This window comes from Xiphias gladius, chromosome 15 (assembly GCF_016859285.1).
Source record: "Xiphias gladius isolate SHS-SW01 ecotype Sanya breed wild chromosome 15, ASM1685928v1, whole genome shotgun sequence".
Lineage (NCBI taxonomy): Eukaryota > Metazoa > Chordata > Actinopteri > Istiophoriformes > Xiphiidae > Xiphias > Xiphias gladius.
This window is the reverse complement of record NC_053414.1, coordinates 5,170,090-5,184,058: the sequence shown is the minus strand read 5'-3', so window position 1 is coordinate 5,184,058 and position 13,969 is coordinate 5,170,090. Positions and strand designations below refer to the sequence as shown.

At 45.6% G+C, this 13,969-nt stretch overlaps 1 protein-coding gene across 1 annotated transcript; it reads left to right on the top strand.

The window, feature by feature from the left end:
• On the top strand, window positions 1-9,043 carry LOC120800162 (aspartate aminotransferase, cytoplasmic-like). Its single transcript, XM_040146038.1, has 9 exons — window positions 1-254; window positions 3,136-3,317; window positions 4,224-4,347; window positions 4,539-4,651; window positions 5,236-5,340; window positions 5,798-5,948; window positions 6,160-6,325; window positions 6,552-6,694; window positions 7,662-9,043. The coding sequence occupies exons 1-9, from the start codon at window positions 146-148 to the stop codon at window positions 7,799-7,801; spliced, it is 1,233 nt and encodes a 410-aa protein (XP_040001972.1). The 5' UTR covers window positions 1-145; the 3' UTR covers window positions 7,802-9,043.
• Window positions 9,044-13,969: the final 4,926 nt, after the last annotated feature.

The window sequence follows — 13,969 nt, the reverse complement described above, 5'->3', positions numbered from 1 at the left end:
TGTTTGTCCTGAACCAGCGGGGTGAAGGTGAAGACGGCCCGTCTCTCTTCTCTCTGCCTGTCGCTGGAAGCAGCGTTTCTCCCGTTTCTTCCTCCTCCTGCACGGCACCGGGATCATCTGCTTCCCCCCCCCACCTCCCCGAGCCATGTCCGTATTCAGCGATGTCCCGCAGGCCCCTCCTGTAGCGGTCTTCAAACTGACCGCCGACTTCAGAGAGGACAGCCACCCGCAGAAGGTGAACCTGGGAGTCGGAGGTAAGAGACGGTAGCCGCCCGCTAACGCCAAAGCGTCAAGTTAGCTCGCTCTGGCGCTGAGTCAGCCCGCCTAGCGCTGCCGCTGCCGGCCGCGTCTTCCTAGCCCCGTTTAGCTACCTAGCTTGGTTTGTCCCTTTTGGAGCGGTGCCGGTTGTTATCATGCTACCAGACGTTAGCAGCTCTTTGGTTTGACCTTGGCTACAGGCTAACCGTGAAGCTAAAGAGCTGCAGCACGAAGTAGCTTCCCTTCATGTCGACGGCTACTCGTGTCAGCTCAGTATAAATGTTACAGCCACGTCTCCGGTTCCGGACGAAATGACACTTAACGGAAGCGGAGCCTCTTCCAGTGGCTTCTTTACCTGCCAACTCACTTCTCAGTCAAAGATGTAACTTTAACACACGGCATGTATTTCGGACTTGTTCCACTTCCTCGTCTGTGTCCCTTGAACGCATCATCCTCCACTGAACCGGAGTCTTAAGTGGTGACATTTAAACTGTAGCACGAACATGGAGACTGGGACTTTTCTTGTTTGGTCTAATCTCACCGGTCCCGCCAGTCCCGAAGCTGTCAGACCGTCGTGCACTCGTAATTGACGCCATTGCAGGATGCCTCAGAGACCAGCGTTGGTATAGTTAACATGGTCCGACAGCTTGCTTGGCTGCGGCTGTACAACTACAGCTCGGTGCAGTACACGGTATGAACAACGGCAGAGCCCCTGAGTATCTCGGGGACCATTTTGGGAGGGTTGGAGGAACTCATGCCTGCCAGACCAGACCAGAGCTGGTTGCTGGGGCTTGGCACCAACCAATGAATACTCCTTCCTTCGGGGAGCCAAGAATTGGCAGATTAAAACAACGGATACCTACAACAGCAGAGGGACAAATCATGGTTTATTGGAAGCCTGGAAGTGTTAGCCTGTTAGCCTGGTTATAACGTATATATGATTTGATAATTCATTTTTGCTGTCATACTAATAGAGTGACTATTTACTCGGACCGCTGCATGTTTACTCTCTTTACACCAAGGCACGCAATTAATAAATCTTGGAATTTAATGTCCTGTCATCCATGAAAATATGTAATTGTATGTGTGTGTGTGTGTGTGTGTGTGTGTGTGTGTGTGTGTGTGTGTTTTTCATCAATCTCACAATAGATAGATGGATAAAGAGAGAGAGTACTTTATTAATCCCTAAGGGAAACTGCCGTGTTGCAGCAGCCATTTCACATAAATCACGAAAACAGTGAGGTAGGCTGATAACAAACAGTGCAATTAGGGGCTAAATTAGATAAAATAACTGGATAGACTTAGTAGAGTATTAAAATCGAAAATTAATATAAATGATTGAAAAAATCTATCCAGTAATGTCAACTAAACTAAAACAAGCAAACAGTTAGTCATTCATTGTTAATTTGATTAATTTCTAACAGTTTGATGACCTCAGAAAACTATCGTTATAGAATATTAAGACTTTAGATCCAGCTAAAGACAACGTTTGAGCGGTATTGCCACATTACCACAACCGAAATCCCAAAAGGTACTGTACATAGTCTCATATCATGGAGCCAGTATCGTGTTAATAAACAGTTAAAAGACTGCAGACATTTGTAAATCTGTAAACAATCAATGTTGGTACGTTCAGTTGGCAGGAGCATTGTACTAGCAGGGCAAAAATGCTGTATATTCACTGTTATCTTCAGTTTTGTGTTGTTTTTTCTGCACCGTCGTCTAATTCACCTCCTCTAGTGATGCAACACGGACCCGGACCTTACCTGCGCTTTTGCAGCTCGTTGCCAAAACATATCTGAGTGCGCCAGACCAGTTTGGAACCAATCAGCAATGAGAAAAGAAGAAAAAGGAAAAAAAAATTTTTTTCCAGAGAGCCTTACCCATATGACGTATTCTAGTCCAGTGAAGGATTCTGTTTGATGGGATACATGCCCTCGCAGTGGCATTAGGTGCTCACTGCTTCAGCTACATTAACGTGCTATGTGGAACTGAAAAGAAAAAATAAAAAGCATCAGTAAACTGACATCAGTAGATGTTACTGCTTCTGTCCTGCACCGTACACGTGACAGCTATATTTTGTGGGAAGAAACGGAAACGCCGGTGTCGTTCTGCTGGCCCTCTAAATTATTTTGACGACCACCAAATATCCCTTCTGGGTCCACCCACTCGCCTAAAACCAACAAACCTACTTGACCTTTGACCTTACCAATGTGTTTGCCTTTCGATTCGCAGTTACAGTCTGCATCTGTGGTGCAGTCCTGATATTTGATACAGCTCTGCACAGGCTTTGGTACAGTATGAGGGAGCACGAGTTCTTAAGGAGTCAAATATGTGCAGCATGCACATACACGTACACACACACAGACACACACACACACACTTAGTTTAGTCTGGTTGTTAGCGGTGACCTTCAGAGAGTGTGTGACATTACATGAAATTGAATCCTGTTTTTCTCGCTCACTCTCTCACTTTCCTCTGTCCGTCTGTCTATTGTTCCAGACTGCGAGGTTGTGTTGTCGTCACGTTTAGGCTCCTCTCTTTGAAATGCAACTGAAAATGCTTCGGCCTTGAGAAAACGTTGCCGTAGCGTCAGGCAGTGTGACAATATACCCTGAACTGAGTAGCAAAAGGACGTACAAAAACAGAGGCACGGAGCAGATATTTAGGGTTTTTTTGTTTTTTTTGTTGTTTATTTTTTACTATTGTGTCAGATGACAATAAACAATAGCAAAACATACATTTACAAATTTCAATATATTGCACAAAGGTTTTTACTGGTTTTTGTATCGCCCAGATTTAAATCCTGATGTGAGTAACTGTAAAGTAACTAGAATCTTCAGTAGCTGATTAATGAGGTCTGCCCCCCCCCCCCAGCTTACCGTACCGACGACTGCCAGCCCTGGGTGCTGCCGGTGGTGAAGAAGGTGGAGCGGCTGATCGTGGAGGACGACAGCCTGAACCACGAGTACCTGCCCATCCTCGGCCTGCCCGAGTTCCGCTCCGCCTCCTCCAAGGTCGCCCTGGGAGATGACAGTCCCGCCATCAAGGAGAACAGGGTGAGGCGCGCGTGCACACGCAAGCATTATCTCGACATCGAGCAAACAATGGATGACATTTTATTAGGTTAAGGAGCTGGTATGAGGCCGCATTTGTATGGTATACTCTGAATTGAGGACATTTTGATATAAATCTGGTTGGATGTTTGCTTGTGTGCCTTCTTACCCAGAGTCCAGATCAGAAGATTGTTATCAGTAGAGAACAGTATGATACGTTGTGGAGCTTAACCTAACTTAGAACAAACATGACACTGATATGCAGTCGTGTTTTCTGGCTCCGGGTAAGTCAGCAAACAGTTTGTTTGGTTTGTTTCTTTTAAAGCACAGATTTTTAGCTTTCATTTTTAGCTGTGTCATTTGCCTCCATCTGAAGAACTGTCAGTTGCACATCATGTGTGAATGTTGGCACATTATTATTACTGTTTTTTTAGTGTTATTGTTTACACTGAATAAGCGAAGGTAATAGTATTTAATTACTTTCCTAACTAATTCACAAGGCGTGTCAGTTCTTTATTAATGATGTTACGATATCATTGGCTTGTTAGATAAGTAATGTGTACCCTACATTATTAGTCTGCCGTCTTGATTTCCTCTTGAGCCAGTTTTTCCATTTCACATCATTGTACACGCCTTGAAAATGTTTTGGCTTCAGCTTGGATTAAATAAGCGGTTCTAGGAGTCCGGGCTTTGATAACTTGCGATGGACATTTGTCCCTATTTTTTTTGACGTTTGATAGATGACAATATTAATCAGATAAATGTCAATAATGGTAAATTGCAATCTTGCTCCAGTGCATAGTCAGATTCATGGTTATCAGTGGTTTCATCTCGTGTGCCTTTGACCAGGTTCTCGTTATCTCTCTCTCTTATCCGTCCTGTTTCCACTTCTGCTGTTGTGCCTCTCAGGTTGGGGGAGTTCAGGGTCTGGGTGGCACCGGTGCGCTGAGGATCGGGGCAGAGTTCCTGCGGCGCTGGTACAACGGCACCAACAACACAGCTACGCCAGTCTACGTCTCAGCGCCCACCTGGGGTTAGTAGACAGCTGTAAACCCAGTGCAATAGGATAACGTAGTGCTCTAAAATCTAAGGTTTCGTGGAACTTTTAGTGCTTTTGCTGCTTGGTTTTTCGGGTGAATTTGGGTGGTAATCATCAGGGTCACAGTTAGTTTGATAATCGATTCGAGGTTATAAAAATATGGTTTATGTTCTTCTTCCTCCCAGAGAACCACAATAGCGTGTTTGCTGATGCTGGCTTCAAAGACATCCGGCCCTACCACTACTGGGATGCTGCTAAGAGGGGCCTGGACCTCACCGGGCTCCTGGATGACCTGGAGGTGAGGAGGGACAGGAGTAAAAACTGCACGCTCGATCAGTGTCAGCGTTTTCACATCATGACAGACTCTCAAGGCAGTTGACAGTGTGACTAGACCGCGACGGGTGACGGAAACTCTCTTCCTGGCCTCACTTGGTCCTGTGACTTTTGTTGTTTTTAATCTTGTGCACAAATGAATGACGTCTGTCATATATTACTGAATAACAACTTTAAACTCCTGCATGAATCCTGTAGTTTAAGTGCAGTTTTTTACGTCAGCTAATTTTTTTGAAGATGAATCTTAAAAATTCATGACACACTGACCACTTGAACACCAAATCTGCCCCAAGGATTCAGTTTTTTCACTGAATGTAATTCCTCGTCAGGCCCTGATAGGATCATCATCAGACTGCTGTTTACCCAGTTACAAGGAACCAAAAAGCAGTAATAAAAGGGAAAAGCTAGAGAGGAGGTGAGATGAGATATAAAACGGAGAAAAAAGCATTTACCGGAACAGGGACAATTAAAAGTAAGAACAGAGGTTTTTGGGAACAAGCTCTCATATTTTTTCATGATCTTTAGCTCTGACGCTTCCTCTCTCAACAGAAAGCGCCAGAACGCTCCATCTTCGTCCTGCACGCCTGCGCACACAACCCCACCGGCACTGACCCGACCCAGGAGGAGTGGAAGAAGATTGCAGAGATCATGAAGGTAGACCGGTGTTGTTATTGTAGGTCCTCAGCTCAGGTGATGGGGTTGGAGGCGTCAGTGCCTCCTAACACGCTCTGTCACGTGCTCTCACTCTTCTCGGGCTTCACACTGATGAAAGCATGAACTGTATCCAGTATATCGGTTGCTTTTATCTCGATAATGTCGTCATGAGTCAGTGTGTCTTTTCCTCTACATGCTAATGTGCAGGGCCAAATTCTTACATTTCCTGCTGTCAAAAGAAATCTTCGCCTTTCTTCTCTTGCACATGCTTCACATAAAATGTGTTTTAGCAAATGATGCTGATTAGTATTTCAACACCTTATTAATGTAATTGTTGCATTTTCCATTCATTTTTGCTTAAGAGGATTTATTTGACTGTAATCATTTTTCTCACAATGTTTGCTCGCATTTCTCTTCATGTTCTTTTTTTTAAATTTCTCTGTCTGTCCTTCTGTAGAGGAGGAATTTGTTCGTGTTCTTTGACTCGGCCTACCAGGGCTTCGCCTCTGGCAGTCTGGATAAAGACGCCTGGGCCATCCGCTACTTTGTCTCTGAGGGCTTGGAGCTCTTTGTAGCTCAGTCCTTCTCCAAAAACTTCGGCCTGTACAGTGAGTACACACAACGCGCACACAGGAGACACGCTTCTGTAGTCCTGCTTGGCTTAGTGTACAACGTGTAGTAAATTCCAAATTGTACTTGCCAAAAATACGTTTAAGACCCCCCCCCCCCCCAACGAAAACCTGTATATACACACGGTATACACGGTGATAACGGAAACATAAGTCATGCGACTCCTCTTTTTTCTGCCGCTGTCATCAGATGAGAGAGTGGGGAACCTGACGGTGGTTGCCCAGGACAGCGAGAACCTGACCCGCATCCTGTCTCAGATGGAGAAGATTGTCAGGACGACCTGGTCCAACCCACCGTCTCAGGGAGCACGCATCGTCAGCAAGACCCTCAACTGCCCCGAGCTGTTCGCTGAGTGGTACGTTCCTAACGGTCACACGCTTCCAGCATCAGCCGGCTAGCGTCAGCTAACTCGCTGCCGGACGCTTATCTGATTACTCAAATTGAAAAGGAATCAAAAAGTGGCATGGAGTTAGATGTTAAACATTTTATTGGGGTTGTCACCGTGTTCATTGTACACATCTCTCTCTCTCTCTCTCTTTTTTTCTTCTACCTCCCATCTCCCTCTCTCCTCCCCTCTGTAGGAAGGGTAACGTGAAGACCATGGCAGACCGGGTTCTGCTGATGAGGGATCAGCTGAAGACAAAGCTGCAGGCTCTGGGCACCCCGGGGACCTGGGACCACATCACCCAGCAGATTGGCATGTTCAGCTTCACCGGCCTGAACCGTGAGTACCAAATGCACACGCGCCAATACATCCGGTCCCATCCAGCTGTTAACGTACTGGATGTATCAGACCTGTGTCAGCAGACATCTGCCGAGGTGAAGTGCTCCTATTAACTGCGCAGGTGCTGTTACGCCAGACTGCAATAAATATTTTCATTCCTACAGCCATGGTGGGGCATTAGACAGGTTGGTAAAGTGCTAACTTGACTGACAGGCAGCCAGCTGTGCACACTGGCCTCAAAAACACTCGCTTGTTGACCGATAGAAGGATAATTCCTGTTTATTACAACGTTGGTCTTATGTTCATCGTTTTGTCCATCGTTTCTATCAGTTGTCATAACATTGTTACTCACCAGAGTTTTTTGAGATCTCGGAAAATGGTCACGTCTCTAATCCGGCATTTTACTCAAATGATCTAAAGCACTCTTTTTGAAAGCAAGACCCAAATTGAGCTCTTCCAAGTAGGTCTGGCTAACTTTGGAGGTCGTTTAAAGAAAAAAAAAAAAAAAGTATGATAGTGTGACCGGTAACGCTTCTAGCCCCGTCCGATCTCCTCCTATTGATAACCAGCTTAAAGATCTCAGTATATAACTTACAAGTACAGTTGCTAGAAATGATGCCCCTAAAAAAACAGGACCCAAGATGAACATGAAAGTTCATTCTTCACCTTGGAAATTGTAGTTTGACAAGACAAATCTATACTCAGAGTCCACTTCCAGCTCCTTCCACCGCTTTCATCCGCAAGCTGGAGCTGCTGAACGTTCATCCTGGGGCTCGAAAAAGTTCTGTTTGGCCTCATCGCACCGTTTTCAGCAGAGAGCGGCGTTCGCTCAGTTGAAAATAGTAGTTGAAAATTCCAGAAAAAGCTAGTGAACTGACCTTTAGTGTAGATTATTTTGTCACCAGGAAGCATCGGTTCTTCTCCTACACTCTGCGTGACCGTCACTGTGTTGTAATGTGTCTTGCAGCCAAACAGGTGGAGTTCATGATCAAAGAGAAGCACGTGTACCTGATGGCCAGCGGTCGCATCAACATGTGCGGTCTGACCACCAAGAACATCGACTATGTCGCTCAGTCCATCCACGAGGCCGTCACCAAGATCCAGTAAAGACCGCTTCCCTGTCCGCCCACTTCCTGCCTCCTGTGCGCCACAGGAAGTACCATCATGTCTGTAGCCCCTGTGCCCCCTGTGCCCCGCCCCTGCTTTTCCTCTCCTCCGATTGGATAAACTGCAGCAGGATTTTTGCAGTTGCGCCAATGGGAGGCAGGATGTGTTGCTGTTCTCACACAAAAGGTATAAATCCCTGGGAGGTGCAATGACTTTAGGAAAACACTTGAACGGTCAGGTATTACTGTCTAGCAGAGCTCCGTATACCCGAATGTGAAGAAGATAGAAAGTTGAAAGTCTTTTATCCAGGTCCCGTCATTTTTAAATTTGCCACCTCTGTACTTTCCCAATCGTTTCCGGTCACAAATGTTCACTTGAGTGTTTGTTTGTTGCACGTTGGACATCAGAACGTCAGCCAGTGAGATTTGTAATGAAATTCTCGTGCTTCCTGAATAATTTATAGCACTTCAAGGGATTGGATGTGATGTATCTGTAGTCTTGAACAAATGGCAGGACAGACGAGTTAATGTAAATAGATGTAATAACTGAAAGAGCATTTGCTGCGTAGGCACTGAAGCAGATATATACTGAACCGTGTGTCTGTGTGTGTGTGTGTGTCTGCCTGTGTGTGTGCGTGAGTGTATGTGTGTGTATGTGTCGCACTCGCACACACATTCACTCACTCACTCACCATTCAGCCACAACACTAAAAACCAGTTAGCAACAAGTTGTTTTTACGGTTGTTGGTGCGTCTGGTTTTAATGTTAGATAAGTTGTTGAAGACAACTAATCACAGCACAATCGACTCATCCCAGCAGATTCGTTATTTTCAAGTCTGAGAAAGGGCGTTACGGGTTTAACAGTTATCGTCTCCATCGTGTGACTTGGATCATTTAAAGGTAATGCATGTGCCTGATGTTGGAGTTTTTGCCTTGTCAGAACTGTGCAGCTATGTAGAAGATCGTAATGTTAGTTGAAGTTCACAGAGCGACTTTGTGTGCCACCAGTGAACAAAAATCCCCCCCTCCTCGCTCTGTTCTTTTCTCTCCACCCTGCAGTGCCCTTATCGTGTCACAGAAAGCTTCTGTAAAGTCAGTTGTCGTAACGAGCCACTCTGATCAGACCTCAGAGCCTGACACTTGTTAGCCACTCAGCCACACTCCTGCGATTCGGTGTTGTCTGCGGTGGCACACAGCGGTATGTGTGTTCATACTGAAATAAATTATAAACCACAGGAACCAACCAATCTCTGCTCTCTGTCTGTTTTTCTCCTCCCAGACCTTCCCTAGGCTTCAGAGTTTCTACAATATCACCATGTAAAAAGGTAGTAGTGAGGAGAAAATAATAAAGGATGCTAGGAAATTCCGCTTTGGAAGTGGATTCACTGTTGGTACTATTTGAATTTCCAAGACCAGAACTGACAATATATTAGTCCGTCTCTCAGTACTTTCTGACTTGCGTGTCTGTGGCACTCAGCCCCAAGCCCACGGGTTCCTCCGAAGAAGTAAATCTTTACGACGGGTCACAAATATGTAGTTTCATTTTTAAAAAAATGCTCCGTAATCTCCTAAAGCCGCTGGCCACTGTGACTCAAGCCGGAGGGAAGAGTGCTGGGGAATATTTTTCAGGGGGGGGTTAATGCACATTTGGTGCACTAGTGCGTATTTCCAGCAGCGGGATCGTGTGTGTGTGTGTGTGTGTGTGTGTGTGTGTGTGTGTGTGTGTGTGTGTGTGTGTGTGTGTGTGTGTGTGTGTGGGTGGGACTGGGTCAAAATAAACTACAGTGTGTGTGTGTGGATGGTAATGAAGGACTTTAATAGGTTTTGGACCAGAACAGAGCTGAAAACAATACAACTTTCCACCGAGCACAAGACATGATACTTGCTCAGAGCAGAAATGTTGAAAATACACATCCTGATACCCAGAGGTCAAATGGATCTGCGGCCGGGAGGAACCGTGTCCGTCAAACCGACACTCTAATCAACAACACCTTGCGGCGGAATCAGCTGCGGTCCGGTTTTGACCTCAACGGATGATGCCGATTGGCTCTGGCCAGTGCTCCAATGCAGCAAAGTGACTCAGCAGGTTTGATATATTGCACCCAGGAAGGATGCTCCCCCCTCTCCCTCTGGGCCTGTTACATTAGCCAATGAGCAGAGTCAGAAGACACCCCTCCCACTGTTTCCTCCGCCGCAGCCTGCGATGCACTGATTCGGGTGTGTGAAAGCAGACACTACTGGGAGAGGGTGTTGATCCCATAGGATCTTTAAATTAGATTACTGTCACGTCTAAATACATGCAAACTGATTCCCAGGGAACTTTTTCTCCTCGTAAGATGGAAAACTTACAAAAACTATTCAGACATGTTGAGACCTTTAAAACCTCCAATGGAACAAATAAAGCGCTTTAATGCAACGAAATAAAAATTTCAAGGCAGTGCAGCAGGTTAGTTCAGGCAGGAACCTAAATTATATTGATCATTAGGACTGGTTTTTCACTGAAAGGCCAATAACAGCCTTAGCATCGGTCAGATCTGAAACTGAAGACCTTTATCTGCATTTCCCCTCTTCTCTCATCCTTCCCTGCACCCCCCCGTTCTTCCTCCTGCTCATCTGTGCTGCAGTGGCACAAATCCCATCCTGCGAGCAAACTCAGTCGGATGGAGCCACGCCCATCTAGCCCGTCCCCTCAGCGCCCCGCTGAAGACACGAAACAGCACAGGGCTCTGCAGGTTCAGGGACACGTTCAGAACGCTGGGCACAGACCAGGATCCAAAATATTATGATGGGATTAATACCCAGCACATAGAGAGTGACAGGATGTGATATTACATCATTAGACATAAGTCAAACCATAACAGCTTACACAGATGTGACTTTTTGCAGGTATGGCTTTCAAATATATTTCTCTCATTTATTTCAGTTTTGATAACGTTTACAAGATCAAATTTTGAACTTGTATAAAACCTTCAGAAAACAAAACCCATATCAGCTCTTTGTGGCCGCGGTCTGCATACAGCGGTTGCCCTGCGTAGGTGGAGAGCAACGCAACTTCGTCAATGTTAAGGCTCCAAAATTTAGTTAAATAGTACTTTGATACCTGAGTAGGGATCCCAGTAAGATTCTCATAAAACTCACAAAGGCCATATTTTTTCCTATTGTTTGTGATAAAAAACATACGTTCAGTGTGGCCTACGTCATCTTTATATAATGGAAACTACAGATTATTGTAGCATAAATGTTTAAATTAAATAACCATCAGTCTAAATTATATCTGGAGCTCAGTGTAACCAGGTAGGTGTCTCTGCCAGGTGGGTTTGTTTCCTTTGAATCAGTCCACTGGCCCTGTCAAAATTTCCCTTGTGTTAAATGTCAACTGGAGGAACCGAGACTAAGTGTTTTCAGTATTGCTTTCATACAAAAAGTGGGTAGCAGTCAAAAGCAAAAGGACAGACAAGCTTGGTGTGATGATATCCCGACCCGATTTCAAGTACAGCGACTTCTTTTGCTGGCGTTGTCTCCTGCTGGAGACCAACTCTGCTGTTAGGGCTTAGTTTGCACAACAAAATGTATCCACCCAAATAATCCGTATATGCATGTTCAACTCCAAGCCACTAGGGGGCAGCAAAGAAAATACAATGTGTCCCGCAGACATACTTTTGCAGTATGTTTAAAGATGGTAAAAAAAACAAAAACAGTAAAGTCAGAGAGAGATGTCTAAAAAATGTGGTGATAAGAGTTCTGGACTAAGACAGATGAAGCTTTTGTGAAAGTTCAATAAGGAAAACCTTCTCACTTCTTCTACCGAGAATTCCTGCTTTTCCATTTCCATCCGCTTCGTCACTTTCTTTTTTTCCACTCTGTCAAATCCCTTCCAGCCATTTCTGTCGCCACCGTTCCCGGCCAGTGGTCCTCCAGCCCACGTTCCTGGAGCCAGTCAGGCTTCGGCGGCTGATCTTTAAACATCACCGTGACCTCTGACACCCTCGCTTTCAGTCCTGCAGTTGCGCAAGACCTCCACCTGCCCAACGCCACCTTGTCCCGCGGGTTGACCCCCAGGCGTTTCGAGTGAAAAGCTTCGCCATAGCCTCCAGGGGGACTCTACCTGTCCCCTTTCCTTATTGGCCTAATGCCTGTGAAGATGCTTCCCAGCGACGGGGTCCGAGCCTCACAATCCTTCTGCGCTGTTGACCTCCATAAACATTCTTATACACCTTCTACTGATCTGTCCTCGATGAAGTGCGTATCAAGCTTTGGGGAGTTCAGAAATCATCGGAGACACTGCGGAGGGAAGGCCCACACTTGGGACAACAGTTGAGCCATGCGGAAGTATGTATATCCCATTCAAATACTTAGAAAGGTGCTGAGTTCATAAACCCAATAATATATATGATGAATTGTTTCTATAGGTGTCCTATAGGGGAGGGGAGATCACATCCCTGCAGTCAGAAGCTCAGTTTGATTTCACCTCCAATATGGAAAAAAAAATCCAGAAAGAACGAGATTCATGTATAATCGAAATGGATCTAATAGAAAAAAGGGCTCAGCTCAGGTGATGATTATTTAAAGAGGTTCAGTGATCACAAGTCGTATGATGAATAAAAATGAGAGGCTGACGCCAGATTCCCACAGCGTACGCAGACGGGGAGCTCCAACCTGCCTTTTATCCACACCAGAGCCGCCGTCTGATGTTCTCCTCAGGTCCACACGGAAAAAAAAGAAACAAGAGAAAATGGAATCTGAATGAAGTATAAAATGCGATTCAAATCCCGTATCTTAAAAAGAACAAGGCTCTGATAATGAAAGAAGAAGGAAGGGGAGCCAGCGGGAGGACGTTTCTGGAAAAACGGTTTCATTTTGCGTATGAAAAGCGCTTAAAACGCATCGAAGATCTGCTGGTCTAAACAACGTGCAGAGATGGTCAGAGACACCTCTGGTCACCTAAAGAGGTCAAAGGATAGTTCGACCTTTTGAGAAATACATTTATTTGCTTTTTTTTTGTTCTGTTTTCGTTTTGCCATGAGGTAGGTAAGAGGATCATCACTGCTCTTGTGTTAGCCAGGCTTAGCATAAAGAATTCATCCAAAATTCAAAAATACAAATGTAAAACAGGACACCAAAAAACAAAAACACACACATAGCAACAAAATGCCTTTACCTCCGAGCGTACTTTTTAAAACATGGAGTTAATGTGGCTCAGTGGGTGTTGGTGAACAGTTTTTTTTTTTAACTCAAATCCAGCAAGGAAAAATGCATAAACGTGAGAGACAGACAGCTCTGATCAGGAGCTGCCATGATTCACTAAATCGTGTAGACGAATGACGTTACACCCACGTGCGGCCGCTGAACCTCTCATTCCAAAACCACGGGCATCGATCTGCTGCTGCAGCAGCCTGCGCCACACAAGCATTGGGGAGAACCTGACGCTGAGCCACACGGTCCGGCTCGCAGTCGGCCTTCCACTTCGTTGGACGGGGTTGAGGTCGGGGCTCTGTGCGGGCCAGTTGACGTTCTTTTGCACCAAACTGGTTAAAACCGTTTCTCCCGGCCATGGCTTTGTGGGCCTTGTGACTTTTATGAGGATCTTACTGGGATCCCTACTCGGGAATCAAAAGTACTATTTTAACTCATTTTGGAGCCTTGGAACTCTGAAGAAGTTGCGTTGCTCTCCAGCTACGCCGGGCAACCGCTGTACGCAGACGTGGGCACTGTCACGTTGAAACGGGAAAGGATGCTGCCAAAACTATTGCCACCAAGGTGGAAGCACAGTCTTGTCTAAAACATCATGCTAAAATGTCATCTTAATGTTTCATGTCAAGACTTCCCTTCATGCACCCCCCCAAAAAAAAAGCCCAAACATGGGTGTCCATTGTGTACTTGGAAAAAAAAAAAAAGTGAGGAGGGTATATAATCTGTAAAAACTCTACAAATCTCTTACATTCACAGTCATTCCTTTATTTACAAGCATCAGCGTGAAAACCCCGTGAAGATGAGAGGCTACAGTTCGATGCGTATTGCCAAAGCTCCACCCCCCGTGTGCTGTGATAAAATGGTGTCTCGCGCCCACGTCTTCCCGGTGATGGGTCCACTTTATAATCTCCTGCAGCTTTTGGGGGGTTGGGGGTGGGGGGGGGGGGTGTTTTCTCAGATAAAACTCTGATAGCTGTAG

Bases quoted from the DNA above. Each gene is read 5' to 3' on its own strand.
- LOC120800162 (XM_040146038.1), top strand. From the start codon at position 146: ATGTCCGTATTCAGCGATGTCCCGCAGGCCCCTCCTGTAGCGGTCTTC. The intron at 4,652-5,235 runs GTGAGGAGGGAC...CTCTCTCAACAG, and splicing joins GGCTCCTGGATGACCTGGAG to AAAGCGCCAGAACGCTCCAT. The intron at 5,341-5,797 runs GTAGACCGGTGT...GTCCTTCTGTAG, and splicing joins AGATTGCAGAGATCATGAAG to AGGAGGAATTTGTTCGTGTT.